We start from the raw sequence: 14,353 nt of genomic DNA, 5'->3' as shown, positions 1-14,353 counted from the left end.
AATAGAAGAAAGGTGGGAAGCTAGGTATGTTAGGTTTTTGTCTCCTTTATTGTGTTTTAATTTGACGCATCCATTTCCACTATGTCCTAAAACTCTAAGGAATCAAAATATTAACAAAAGAGAGACTATTCTTTTTCCAATCCCTGGCTAATAAGAGCCATATTGCTACTGAAAAATCTTGAAGAATTATGCTAACTGAAGGCCATGATATTAATTGTGAGACCTAAAAGGATTACTAGTGGTCCTTTAAAACAGACCACATACAGTTGTTGAACCAATCTGACTAGTAATCCCACCCCAATAATATTCTACCTGTGAGCAATCCCACTAGATATGAGTAAAGCTTCCAATATTCCCACATCCTCATCACCATCAGTCACCAGTTGCTTTATAGTTTTTGTTAAGCTTTTCTGGAATAAGGTGCCACTGAAACAATATCTAAAATTAATTTTCCTTTAGAACAGTGCATACTAGATAAGCTTTTTCTCTGACGATCATACTGATAACAGAAAAATAGCCATTGAAGAATGGTTATTTTTCTGTTAACTCCTTTCTCCAACTTTTCAGAAAACTAACATAACATAACATCCTTTATGTTCCTATTGATCAAGTACGTAAAATGAAACCCTTAGGACCAAGTTTTCCTGCAGCCAGTGATTAAAAAACAAATAAATATAGGATCTGATTCCCATTTAGACCACTCTGGCAGTTTAAAGAGGCCTTAAAGTGGATGTAAACGTCCCAACAGTTCTGTTTATTAATTTTATGACGAATACTGTGGCCAAATTTGTAAATATTGGTAGAATGGCAGAACGGAACATAGGGTTTAAGCATGGCTTAAGTGGTGCATAGATGATTTGTGCTGACCTTATGCATAGGAGTGAATATGACCCGTAGAGTAAGACTACCCTTCTCCCGGTCATCAATGATTCCTTTTATTCTTACATTGTCCCTTCTTTTATAATTCTCGGCACCATTAGTTTTAAAGATCCCACCTTGTCCCTCTCTCTCCATTTGCTTGATTCTGGTCTGAAGATTCAGTGTCTCCTCTGCAGTCTCTATTACATTAGATTCACTAATGTTTTGTTTTTAATACCTAGTAGTTTGGAGTGAATATCAGCTATGCATGCCTTGATCTCTCTTAGTAACTCATTTGTATCAATTTTTGTAGCAGGAAGGGTGGGTGCCTGCATGCCATCTTGTCTCCATCAGTGTGTCAAGACAAATACACCCAAGCAGTCAGACTGTTGTTTCATTCTGCATAATAGTTTTAGAGATTTCGTTCCTTTTCTGCTAGTAGTGACTGGATTCTTTCACATGATTTTTAAGTTTGGATGACAATCTTGGAGACCCTATACAGGTGGATTCTGCAGCTGCCCACTCCAAACTGGGAGCACAAACTGCCATCAGTGACAAAAATTTCCCACCCCACATCCCACCTCCATCCCTTACTGCAGTTTTTGGATAGGTGGAAACTTAATTTAAATGGGCTTATATAAGCAAGAAGGAACTATGGGTAAATATAACGCACTATAAATTGTGACCCTAGTTATCCACCTGAAACCTCCACCTAAAATGACTCCATTAGTACAGCAGACCCTGGCTAAAACTAATAATCTACACACTTCATAATTCACACTCAAAAAATGGTGGTCTCTCCGTTCTTCTCAGGCAAGATTTCATGGTTGGAAGCCTCTAGTGGGGTCTATTACCATGTCTTCATTACTTTAACTGAATTTTATATAGTGTGTTTACTATGAAATTTCAAATAATCAGAACTAGACTTTCTGTTCAAATCCATTAGGTTGTACTATAATTTAAACTTGCTGTTTTATTGTGCCAACCAGTGAAAGGTAGAAAGGGATAAGAAACACAATTTTGTTCAGTTAAACTTAAGTGTTAAACCTATATATTTACCACTATGACATTTCATTATACTGCTGCCACTGGTCCTTTTAAAGCAGTGCAATACTGAAATTACACTCTCCCTCCTAAAACGTGAGGTTGCCTGAGATCACATTTCAGGATCTGGGCCCTGATCCTGCAAGCCTGTAGCATGAGATAACTTTGGTATGCATGCAAAGCTCCACTGAAGTCAGTGGGGCTCCCCGTGAGTGCAACAGCCTCCCCACATGCTATGTGTTGCAGGATGGTAACCACAATGTTTACTTCTACAAACCATCCCCCTGCCTTTTTTATTTTCTAAGAGGCAGCGGCTTTTCACACATATGGATACTATTCTACTGTCTTCCCAGATTGGAACAAACAAACACCACTGTAAAGGCAGATTTGTGATCTATTGTACACAGCTGTAAAGTAAAGAGAAGCACAAACAATGATAATTAGATCGAATGGCAAGGTACAGGCAAGGGACTTCAATATGAAAGCTCACTGGTTTGTGTTCTAGGGTGCTACAGCTTTATTTCACATTTTAAAGGTCAGATAAAGAATAACTTCAATATACAGGGGTTAAGCAAAGGATCAATTTACAGCATATTTTTTCCTGTGGGTAAGGGGGCGAGGGAACAGAGATTACTCTAATCTCATATCATTGACCCAGAACGTGTTGCTAGGCAGGTGGCTGGGGATTGCGTCAAAACCTTTTCATGGATAAGTCTCTAAAGAGTTTCCACTGAATGTCACTACGGATGCTAGTGAAGTATAAAGGCAAATACAGAGGAAAAGGGAAGGAAAAGCATCAGTAGTAAACATAATTTAGCTTACTAGAAGAATCTATGACAAACTATACTAAACTATGAATTTTACAGCACAAGTAGTTACATTATTTAAAAGGAGTAAACAGTTTGTTGGTTAGTTTTCTACCCTGCTTTTCATTAAAGCTAACCATTCCATTATTACCCTATATGTATTACAAAAACTCAGGCAAGATGGTATCCCTTCAGTATAATACTGGAATGGCTTTCTTAACATTTTCAATCACGTCAAAAATGTTATTTCCCAAACTGCATTGTTTGACAGCCCCCAAAGGTAAAAATGTACTTCAGATTAATAAAAGACAAACATGATCGACAGAATCAAGGGGCATGGATACCTTTCAAGGGGCATGGATACCTTTCAAGGCCCAGGAGTGAGTTTACCTTGCGCTATTACTTCAACTCTAAGGTCCCTTCACACACGATTGATTGATAGTGGAGAGTATAAAATATAAAAAAAGACTGAATGTGGACTCAAAGAGAAACGCAAACCAGTCTGCACACCAACGTTGGCATGTTGAAATATGTGTTAAGTGATTTTGCATTTGGGGCTTTACTGTGGTGGATGCTCTTTGGAGAAAAGCGTAAGTTTCAAACCTGTAAAGAACATCCTAGAGCAGCATTTCAGAGTACATAAACACACAGAATGATTTAAGAAACATATTCCTCCCAACTTCCTAGTTAAAAGAAACTGATTTTTTTTTCTTTAAAAAAGGAATTGCAATGGAATACCTTTCCTGAGAGAAGAAAACACGTGCAGGTATTTTGTGAATAACACCTCTTGGTTATAGGGACCTAGACTGTACTGAAAATGTTATAGAGAATAATAAAACGGAGAGCAAAGAACTAGGGATGAATTTTGTAGGGATATCCTTGACCACCTAAGGCTTAAATGTGACAGAAACGCTACACTTCCAATGAGCTGGAGGACTGAGAAGCAGACAGCCACACAGCTGGATTCTGCACTGTTTAATTATTTAACTATTTGTTGTTGTTGTTGTTGTTATTATTATTATTTGTATTACATTAGTGCCTAAAAGCCCAAACCGAGTTCTGGGCTCCACTGTGGAAGGCACTGTACAAACTACAGTTCCTGTCCCAAACTGGTCACAATCTAAATAAATAAGACAGACAAAAGGTGGGAGAAAAGTAGGATTATTATCCCTGTTTTCTTCTTGCACCCCCTCTGCAGCATGGAGGAGGCCTGCCCAGGCAGACAGTGAGTAGAGATTGCTAAGGGGTTCCCCAGTGGGTTTGTACACAGAGTAAATTCACAAGTGCCAAACAATGTTTAGGAAGGCAGGCACTAGCATGTTTGAAGGATTGTTGGGCCTAAGGCCTCCTTACTCAGTTTTATTATGCAAATGCAATTCCTTTACAGCAAAATCTACTTACCCAGACCTTGCCCAGTTGGTCAGAATTTGGCCTAATAGGAGAAAACAGGAACTACACAGCAAGTTACTCCAAGAGGCAATGTTGAAGTTACAAAAGTTCTGTACCCAGTAAAATATGTAGCAACATGACATGGGGAAATAAACGGATGCATAGGAGAAACATCAAAATCTGGAAACTGTATTACCGCTATAAAACCGTCAGTTTAATCATATGGAAATAAGGCCACCTATCTTATAAAAAATACAACTAGTCTTGTGACAAATTAGAATAAAAGTAACTATGCAGATTTGTCGTAGTTGTTGGTCCCAGGATATAAGAGAGAGACAAGATGGGGTGAGGTAGTATCTTGGTCCAGTAAAAGTTATTACCTCACCCATCTTGTCTCTTTAATAAAAGTAGCAGTCATGAGTCAACAGCTTGGGTCATCAAGAAAATTGGAAAATGTGAGGAGACATTTAGGTGATTTAATGAAAATGACACTTTCTCAATTCGTAGTCACAGGATTCCTTCAGTTGATCCAGACAAACTCATACAGACAAAGCAGATGAAGGCATATTACCTTGCTTTGCGAATGTACAGCTGGGGACAATGTTGGTGCCTGTGGCACACAAACAAAGTAAAGTCCACATCAATTGTCGAACCTGGAACACTCATCATCCGCTCAAAAAAAGTTCCTAAGCCTGGGCCTAAGAATGACAAAAACAAGTTAAAAACTATCAAGGAATTTCACCAAGAAATTTCTTAACCCATTAGTAGGACTGTTTGAGCAAAATGTGATTTCAAATTTAGGCCATGATACTGCGCTATGCTCTACTACCATGGCAGATCAGGACCATACACGGTTAGCCTTTTTATGTAATGTTAAGCAATATAGCTGAGATTATGCTTTTCGAAGTATAAAATGGTATGTTAGGATTCGTTTTTCCACAGGTCTAGAGGACAATCATTTCTGTTAATATGTTGAAAACCACACAATTGTATTAATTATAATGATATGTAAGACTACACTAATTGTTTTAAGATTAAAATAATATTAAATAAACTCTTACCTAAATCCACATGACTTGGTACGAAAAGAAGAATAAAGTGCACTTCTGGTACTGCATTAAAAACTGTCCTGGACAAACAATATTACTTTATTTAGTCTCAGTAACTACACACATCAAATTTAGCAGCAAGTCTCTTAATGAAAGAAACTTTGTTCTCCAGTGCCTGAATCTTCCCTCATAAATGCACATGGCTAAAAAATTAATATGTGATTTCTCAAAAAAGATTACATGAAAATTATTAAGGCCTTTTCACTGTTTTTTCAACCCCATTTCTCTCTTTAATCTCCTAATCCTGTGATTTCATATAGCTTTCTTTTTATATCAGTTCCCCAGTGGTGAAAAATTAAAGATGCCAGATCTCTGCTGGCAGATATTTGACCTGGAATCTGGATGAGCTGGCTTTTACAGTTACCCTGTAACTGTAAAGCTGACAGAAACAGCACCAAAGGCAATTTACTCTATTTATGTAGGGATGCTGTGCACTGAACCTCACTAACTTAAACAGCACTTTGTTTGTTTGTGATTTGAGCTAGCACTCTGCTATATTGTATTATTTGTACTGCATAGTCTGTACCTAACAAACATTTCAGAGGATAACCTGCAGACAATGATTTTTCAGAAATATCCACAGCTTTTAGGCTTCCTGCACAACTGTGCACAATGAACCTTCCTATCCCTCCACTCGAAAAAATCAATTTGTCCCAATGACGGCATGATATTTATGTCAAGAATAACAGCAAAAGATATAGCAAGAGATTACACTGTTAGGATTACACTGTTCAGAACTGTAAGAGTCTAGCTTTGAAATCTAGAATGTACATCAGGCTACACACAGTTGTGTCATGTCATGTCACATACTGAAATTGTTAAGAAATTTAGTTAATTTTCTTAATATTTACCTTTAAGCTTTTTTTGTTACATTACCATCTTTTAATTCCACAGTCTCTACAGATGAGAGTTAGTAGGAAACTGTACATGCTTCACTATGCATCAACTTACACATCAACTCACCTAATGATTTCTTGGGCACATCCAACCGCATATTCATCATTTGCCACAAAAAGATGCATAAACAGTGTATTCAGAGGCTATAGTACAAAGAAACGAATGAATTAAATAAAATAAGATCATGCATATAGTGTTTTTTAAAGTAATTAAAATCTTAATATACAAATTTAATTCCCGATCCTGTCAGTACATACTTATGTGAGTAACTAGACACATATAAGTAGCTTCATTGACTAAATGAGACTAACTGCATGGGTAAATTTACTCATGTGTATAAGTGTTTGCAGGAGCGGGGTCTTAATGATTGGATTTGTGTGTGTGTCTCTCTCGCTATGCAGTAAATTAACAAAAAAACCCCAAAACACTTGACTTACACTCAAGTTTAATATTACAGTTATAAATTTTAAAGCACCAGAGCTACATTTTTAATTTAACAAAACTTGATTGAAAACACTTTGTAATTTTTTTATACAGAGAGCAAAAAAAAAAATCACACATTTCTAAAACGGTTATTCTGTAAACTGAGACCCAAAAACAATGCTACCATATGAAAATGTACGAATTGCCTGAATAATTCACATGTGGCTCAGCTATTCTTTACGTAATGCAGCCATCCCAAATTCATGCCAATAAAACCTTTACACTATATCATCATATATTAGCTACACACATGTTTACCTCTCCATCTAGAGTAGGGTCAGCCTAAAGATTCATATTTGGCATATACAGCTCTGCAGAGCTAACCTCACAAATGTCAGCCAGAGGAGTATGCCTGAAGTGGAGAGGGAAACTACAATTTGCTCATCAGTTTTGTCTTTTCATCTTATTCCAAATGGTGAGACAATGAAAGCCTCGCTTAGACAGAGACACTGATAGATCATTCCTTTCAATGTTTTTTCCTTTCTTCTTTGCCTTTTAGATAGGGAGATTTTCCCTGATCCTCGGGGTATTTTAATCCTTAACTAAAATCTAAAGGCCAGATTCACCAATATGCAATGTAGCCAGAGCATGGTTCCAGCAATGCAAAGCAGCCATAAATATGGTATAACTGGCCAACTAAACTGGATTTACTACTGTTTTGCATTGCTGGAGCAGCAGGAAGCAGCCAGAGTATACCAGTGAACCTGGCCCTAAATGTCAGGATCCATTTCTAAAACAGAGATGTCTTTCCTTTCCTTTTTTTCTTTTTTTTTTTTTAATGTATAGTATTATGGAAGAGAGAAAGATGAAGGAGAGAGAGAGGAAAGAGAGACTGGTCTGTTAAAGAGGTCCAAGTGTAGGACTGGGAATCAAGAACTTCAGTTCCAATCCTGATTCTGAGTAGGGATGTTAACCAGGACATTCCTGCCAAGTTTCAGTTTGGGTAATTATATTCTGCCCATGTAAATGCCCCTGAGATTTTAATTGGATGTAGCATTCTTTACTTTATGACCTTAAACTATTTTAGTGTTGCTGTGCTCTGAAAAAGAGACACTTTCAAATTGAATTTTTCAAAATTGTATTTTCTGATATGCCTTAATCCAATAAAGCACTTAAGCATGTGCTTAACTTTAGCTTTCATTTGAAGTCAACAGGAATACTCATGTGGCTATAGTTAAACACATGCTGAATTGCTTTTCTGGATCAGGACCATAAAACACTTTTAAAATGACATATCCTCAATTTCAAAAAATCCTCTTTTTAAAAATATAAAAAGGGTGGTTCTGCTTTTTCAGGACTTCAGGGCGGGCATGGGAGCAATAACATCACACATGCTCAAGCTCTCTCTTTTCCACCTTTTCTCTGTACACACTTCTGCCAGCTGTCTCTTCAGGTTCAGTTACAGCTTTGTTGATGATGATATTGGTAAGCACGCGGTGCACAGCCTGGGGAAAAGCATGCACCATCAACAATACAGTGGAATCAACTGTATTCAAAATACTGTCAAGTGCACAAAGAAAACAAACTGAAAAAAACATAGCATTAGTGTCTTCAGTTATAATAACTTTAAGAGTTTATTTTAATAACAGTATACACAACCATTTCAGATGGCAATACTGGAGTTGATAGTTTCTTTAAAACAGTTGCCTAATATCACTAGTGGATAACATTATTTCAAGGCAGTTTGCCTATCACTTGGATAATTTCAGTGTTGCCAACTCCAGATGGTCAAAAATCATGAGACTGGCTTAACAATAAAACATTTTAGTTTCTCTATTTGCCTTCTGGGTTTTGAGCCTTTAGAATTCAAATTTTTCAGCTTTTCTCCACAACCAAAAAGGGCTAGAAATTTCCTTTTCTGAAAAAAGGAAAGTGGAGATTCTCGCATAATGATTTGACTCCAGAAGCTAGGGCTTTCAGGAAAAATGCCAAATATAGCAAGAATCTCAATAAAATTCTAAGAGCTGGCAATACTGTAAAAACGTACGGTGCTTTAGGATGAGAGGTAATGTTATAAAATCTAATATGTTATCATTTTCTAGTGTTGAGAATGTTTAGGACCCCAAGTGATGTGCTTTCAGTGAGTCAGAACATTTGTGTAGAAAAACCCATTAGCCAACTTAGTCAAACAACAAAGAAATCACTTGGAATGGAAAACAAAACAAAAATCTCCAGTAAAAGGAATACCATTTTCTACGCTGATCTTCCCAAATCCCAGGGAATAGCAATACAGGTAACAAGGGTAATGCATCTCTAACATCGGTTGCAATTTAATTGTTTCCCCCCTATATTGAACACATACAGTATTCAAAAGGAACAAAATGAAAACCAAGTTGAGGTCCCTCAAGTGAAACACATCTGAAAAAAAATAATTACTTACTGTGCACTTTTTATCACTGTAGTTTTCATGTAAGAATGATTCCCAATCAGCTTGATCAACAATATTCCAATTTGGATAGTCCAGAAATGCAGCATGGGCAATAACCTCATTCTTCTTGCTGAGTGTCACAGCAAGGTTAGCTTTTTCTCTGTGGAAACAATTTTGATTTGTAAAAGTTAAAGAAATGACAAAAAGAAGATTCAGAAAGTGATTTTAGATTTCTTAGTCTTCAAGTTAACAACTGTTCAACAGCATCATGAGGGAACCAGAGGATAGGGTCGCTGATACTAACTATACAAACACTTCCTGCCAGTAAATCCATCTTCTCTGTGGGACCAAGAGAGTTTAACAATCACATTTTCAAAACTGGCCACTGATCTGGGGTCCTCTGATTTTAGATGCCCAACTTCACAGAATCATAGAAATGTAAAGCTGGAAGGGACCTGAAGAGGTCATGTAGTCCGTCTGCCCACGCTGAGGCAGGATTAAGTATACCTAGACCATACATTTGAGCCATATTGGACCCAGTTTTCCAGAGGTACAACTGCAACTCCCACTGACTTCAGCTGGAGCTGTGGGTACTCCCCACTTCTGAAAATCAAGCCCAAGAGATCTTAAGCTGGGCACAGAAACTGAAGCACCCAAAATCAGTAGACACTTTTGAAAATATGGACCATAAAGCTGTGTCTGATTTATTACTGGGTATTTACTGACTACTCTATTAGCCTACACATGACACAACTAGTATGTTATCCATCACTCAGAGAACAAAGGGGACAGCACCTTCTGATTCTGTGAACCTTGGATCCTCTTGCTATAAGGTTGGAGATGCTGGTAACTTGATGTAAGTGAGAAAGCTGTTTAGACAAAGATTGTAGCTTTTTAAAGTTAAGAATTGGACACTAGAAAGTGTGTTTTATTTTGTTTCGTTTGTAACCATAATTACCTCATTTACTCTTGCTTAGTATCACTCAGTGGCACCAGAATAGGAGGGGCCAGGGCCCTCCCACTTTTTGAAAGTGGATGGGCCTGGACCGTCCACTTTTTGGCAGGGGCCCGACCCCCACCCACCTCTTCCTCCCGAGACCCTGTCCCCCTGACCAGGCTGGCACAGCAGCTGGAGCCCAGCCAGGGTCCTGGGCAGCTATGGGGTGCCACGCCGTGGACCTTCTACCTGCTCAGGTTAGAGGGGCCCAAGAGCAGCCCCCAGCCTGCGTCCCCACCCCATGGGCCCCGCGCCCAGGGCAGGAGGATCCGTGGCTCCCCTCAGCTGCCTGCATGCAGCTCTTACCAGGACCTGGCTCCAACTGGGGGGGGGGGGGGGGGGCTGCAGCGCGGCCATGGTAAGAGCAGTGAGGGCAGCTGTGGGGAGCCGTGCCATGGTCCCTCCACCTCCCCTGGGCCAGGTGCCTGTGGGGCAGGAACACAGGCTGGGGGCTGCTCTTGGCCCCCCCACCCCAGGCAGCTGGAGAGTCTGTGGCTCCTGGCCCGCTCTGGCTTGGGGCAGGGCCTCAGACAGAAGAGTAGAGATAGGGGGCCCAGGCCTCTGACCCCCCAACTTTTGGGTAGGTTCTGTCACCCTTGGTATCACTTAAATCTATGTTCTTTATTAAGAAACATAGTCTTAGTTTTACTATGAATTATCTCAGTGCTGTTATATTGAAATAAAGTGAGAGTAACAGGATACTGACAGAGACCTCTCTGGGGAACTTGAGAACTGGAGTTCACTGATTGTTACCTGCAAGACAAGGTTAAGACTGGCAGAGTCGCAAGGCAGGGAGCTGACACACAATCCAGCAAAACTCTCTCTTGCTGAAGCAGAGAGGTAACACGGTGGCTTATGATTTTGGGTACCTTGAGGAGAATGTCATGTATGTTCTTAAAATGTTGCTACTTACAAAAGATAGATGACATTAATCCTTCCAAAAGTTTTTTCAGTAAAATAGCTGATGAGACTGATAATACCAGAAACATCATGTGCTTCCGTTCTTCTGACATTGACCACTTCTGTATTTCCTCTTGCAGAAGTTATTGCAGTCATTTTATACACTCTAGCAAAAACAAAGAAAACACTGCTGTTATCTAATGTGAACGGCTTCTGCAATGATTTCAGCCTTGAAGTTAGTCATTCTAGATGGGATTTTCAAAGGGAGGAAGGGAGTTAGGCAGTTAAATCCTAATGAAAATCAATGGGATCTGAGTGCCTAACTCCCACAGGCCCCTTTGAAAACCTCAGTCTCAAATTGGATGTAGTATAATGGTTACCACCTAAAATATTACTGTACAGTGAGGGAATGTTTTTAATGGCCAACAACTGCATGAAATGGTTTCACATTTAGTTGTAGACATTTCTATAATGCTCATCATCATAGTATCCGACCGTTTCAAACTATTTGTCCAAAAGCCAAGTTTTTAAATCAATAAGATTATTTACACTTCAGGAAGAGTGGAAGGCTTTACTGAATAGCCCTAACCCTGGATGCAAATAAAAATCTATTTTGCAGTTCCATGTGCAATGTGTTTGTAGTGTCCTCGTAATCCATTTTGTCCTTTGTATACCTAACAGTTTCATAATATATAATGTGATATGAATTCAGTCCAACTGTGATTAACCAACAAAATCTTACCATAGTTACCTTTCAATTCTGTTGCCACCTAGCATTAAAGTTTAAATGTATACATACCAAATAATGTCACAATTTAAAGTAAAAAAACCTAAGCATTAAGGTATGAAAATGAACAGTTCAAATACCATCACAGTTCATACAATAACTCACATACAAGATTATATGTAAAATATAACACTGCCCATTCAAAAATAAATAAATAAATAAATCTTTACTGTGCTCGCCATCCCCTCCCAGACTCTAGCTATAGACTAGAAAAACTTTTCTACTCATCCACCCTACATCATATACATTTCCCATATCAGCTGCAACCCCAGGCAAACCACCATCATCCCAAGTATGGCCCACACATCCTGTCATAACTATAAAGGGAAGGGTAACAGCCCTCCTGTGTACAATACTATAAAATCCCTCCTGGCCAGAGACTCCAAAATCCTTTTACCTGTAAAGGGTTAAGAAGCTCAGGTAACCTGGCTGACACCTGACCCAAAGGACCAATAAGGGGACAAGATACTTTCAAATCTTGGTGGGGGGAAGGTTTTTGTTTGTGCTCTTTGTTTTGGTGGTTGTTCACTCTTGGGACTGAGAGGGACCAGACATCAATCCATGCTCTCCAAATCTTTCTGAACAAGTCTCTCATATTGCAAACTTGTAAGTAAACAGCCAGGCAAGGCGTGTTAGTTTTATCTTTGTTTTCTCAACTTGTAAATGTACCTTTTTGCTAGAGTGTTTATCTCTGTTTGCTGTAACTTTGAACCTAAGGCTAGAGGGGGGTCCTCTGGGCTCTTTAAGTTTGATTACCCTGTAAAGTTATTTTCCATCCTGATTTTACAGAGATGATTTTTACCTTTTTCTTTAATTAAAAGCCTTCTTTTTAAGAACCTGATTGATTTTCCTTGTTTTTGGATCCAAGGGGTTTGGATCTTGATCCACCAGGAGTTGGTGGGAGAAAGGAGGGGGGATGGTTAATTTCTCCTTGTTTTAAGATCCAAGGGGTTTGGATCTGTATTCACCAGGGAATTGGTGAAGAGTCTCTCAAGGCTACCCAGGGAAGGGAATTAGCACATTGGGAGTGGTGGCAGCGGACCAGATCTAAGCTGGTAGTTAAGCTTAGAAGTTTTCATGCAGGCCCCCACATCTGTACCCTAAAGTTCAGAGTGGGGAAGCAGCCTTGACACATCCTATCTCAGAACATCTACCAGCACACCTGTGTAATATGAGGCAGAGACACCAACATCTCATCTTATATCTTCCCCTTTATAGAATAGAGACATGAGCCCACCCCAACTTCCCATTATAGTCAAGAGGCCACACCATATAGTATCATAGGTCCCAGTCCTGCAAGTTTATATTTGCGGATCTCTATGCTCGCACTGAGACCAGTATGTTTGAATGGAATTACATTGATGTGGTTCTCTGAGCAGAATTGGGCCTTACTGCCCATATACATTCCAGAACCAACATCTTCCCATCCGCCATTCCAGTATTGGGCAAAAGACCCAGTCTACCCCATCCACTGTCCCTACAGGAACTGGGAACCTCACTTTACCCTCCACATTCACCATCCTCACTTTCCAGATACAGACTTCGCATCCAGCATTACTCATTCCATGCTACACATACATTAGACTCTAGAGGCCACTGATCTCAGACTGCCGCATTCATCACAACAGTAGAGAAGAAAATGGCAATGACGTCTGTAGAATTAATTATATTTTCTTGCATAAACAATATTTTAAATAAATGTCTTAAATTATAATACTTATGATGACAGGTATATTTTGGTTAGAGAGTTGATAGTTGAATGATGAGTGTACTGAGTAGAATGAAGGCTGATTTTTAGAATGGGCAAAGAGAAGGCTCCACTTAATACACATTTACTTAAAAGGTTGTATGAACTGAACTTGAATATTTATCTACTTTTCCTTAACGGTTCATGTCCACACTTTTAAATTGATAGGCTTTTTAAGAATTGTAATTGTACTGTATACCTCAATTTTAACTTTTAATGGTAAGTAGAAACTTAACTCCGTTAAATATATTTTTTGGTGAATTTCCATGGTTCGTAGTTGGTTGCTTGTGTTCTAAAAACACTATGCAGCTATGAATTTATTTTATAAATGCTTTAAAATTAAGATTGTAGGAGCTAGTGAAGGTCTTAGAAGGTCCACAGGAGTAATGCCCCTACCATCTATTTCACAAAGTGCACAGACCAAATATGACATTTTAAGAGCATGGATAGGAAACATATTTTTCTTGCATTAGCTCCTGTAGGTCTAAGATATGCAAAGAAGGAAGTTGGGGAGTGGAGGAGAGCTGAGACAGGGAGCACTGATTAGGAGCAGAGAACCTGGAGAACCATGCAGGTAAATAGGGGACTCTGCTCCCTGCCTGCTCCAATTCTTCCAGTAATTGCCTCTCTGGTTTATCAACATTAAACAAACACTCTTTTTAAACACAACAGAAATTTCCCATCCTAACCCGTCTTTTCTCTTTAGGTAAGTTGAGGCTTATATCCAAGTCAGATCAAATATGTCATATATGTACTTGTGATAAGATTATGTAGGAAAAGGTTAGCACAGCCCCAACTTTCTGACTGTGGAAGAGTGATGGGATGCACAAATTCCACACTGGATCAGGGCAAGAAGGAGTTAATTAACTGTCCTGGAGACAAGGACTATGGGCAGCTCCTCCCACACCACCAATGTCAAGACTGGAAGGAATAAAAATGGACACATCAAGCTTCAGAGTAGGGCTACC

General features: G+C 39.0%; 1 protein-coding gene across 1 annotated transcript in view; it reads right to left on the bottom strand.

Moving 5' to 3' along the window:
- Positions 1-11,007, bottom strand: part of CFAP61 (cilia and flagella associated protein 61) — a 180,899-nt gene extending 169,892 nt beyond the window's left edge. Inside the window, exons 1-5 of the mRNA XM_065401500.1 lie at positions 10,865-11,007; positions 8,967-9,114; positions 6,170-6,246; positions 5,153-5,226; positions 4,669-4,789 (exon numbers count right to left, since the gene is read on the bottom strand). Coding sequence (XP_065257572.1) covers positions 4,669-4,789; positions 5,153-5,226; positions 6,170-6,246; positions 8,967-9,114; positions 10,865-11,007 — 563 coding nt within the window. The remainder of the gene's footprint in view (positions 1-4,668; positions 4,790-5,152; positions 5,227-6,169; positions 6,247-8,966; positions 9,115-10,864) is intronic.
- Positions 11,008-14,353: the final 3,346 nt, after the last annotated feature.

The sequence above is a fragment of the Emys orbicularis genome, chromosome 3 (genome assembly GCF_028017835.1).
Source record: "Emys orbicularis isolate rEmyOrb1 chromosome 3, rEmyOrb1.hap1, whole genome shotgun sequence".
Classification (NCBI taxonomy): Eukaryota; Metazoa; Chordata; order Testudines; family Emydidae; genus Emys; species Emys orbicularis.
This window is presented reverse-complemented; position numbering and strand designations above follow the sequence as displayed.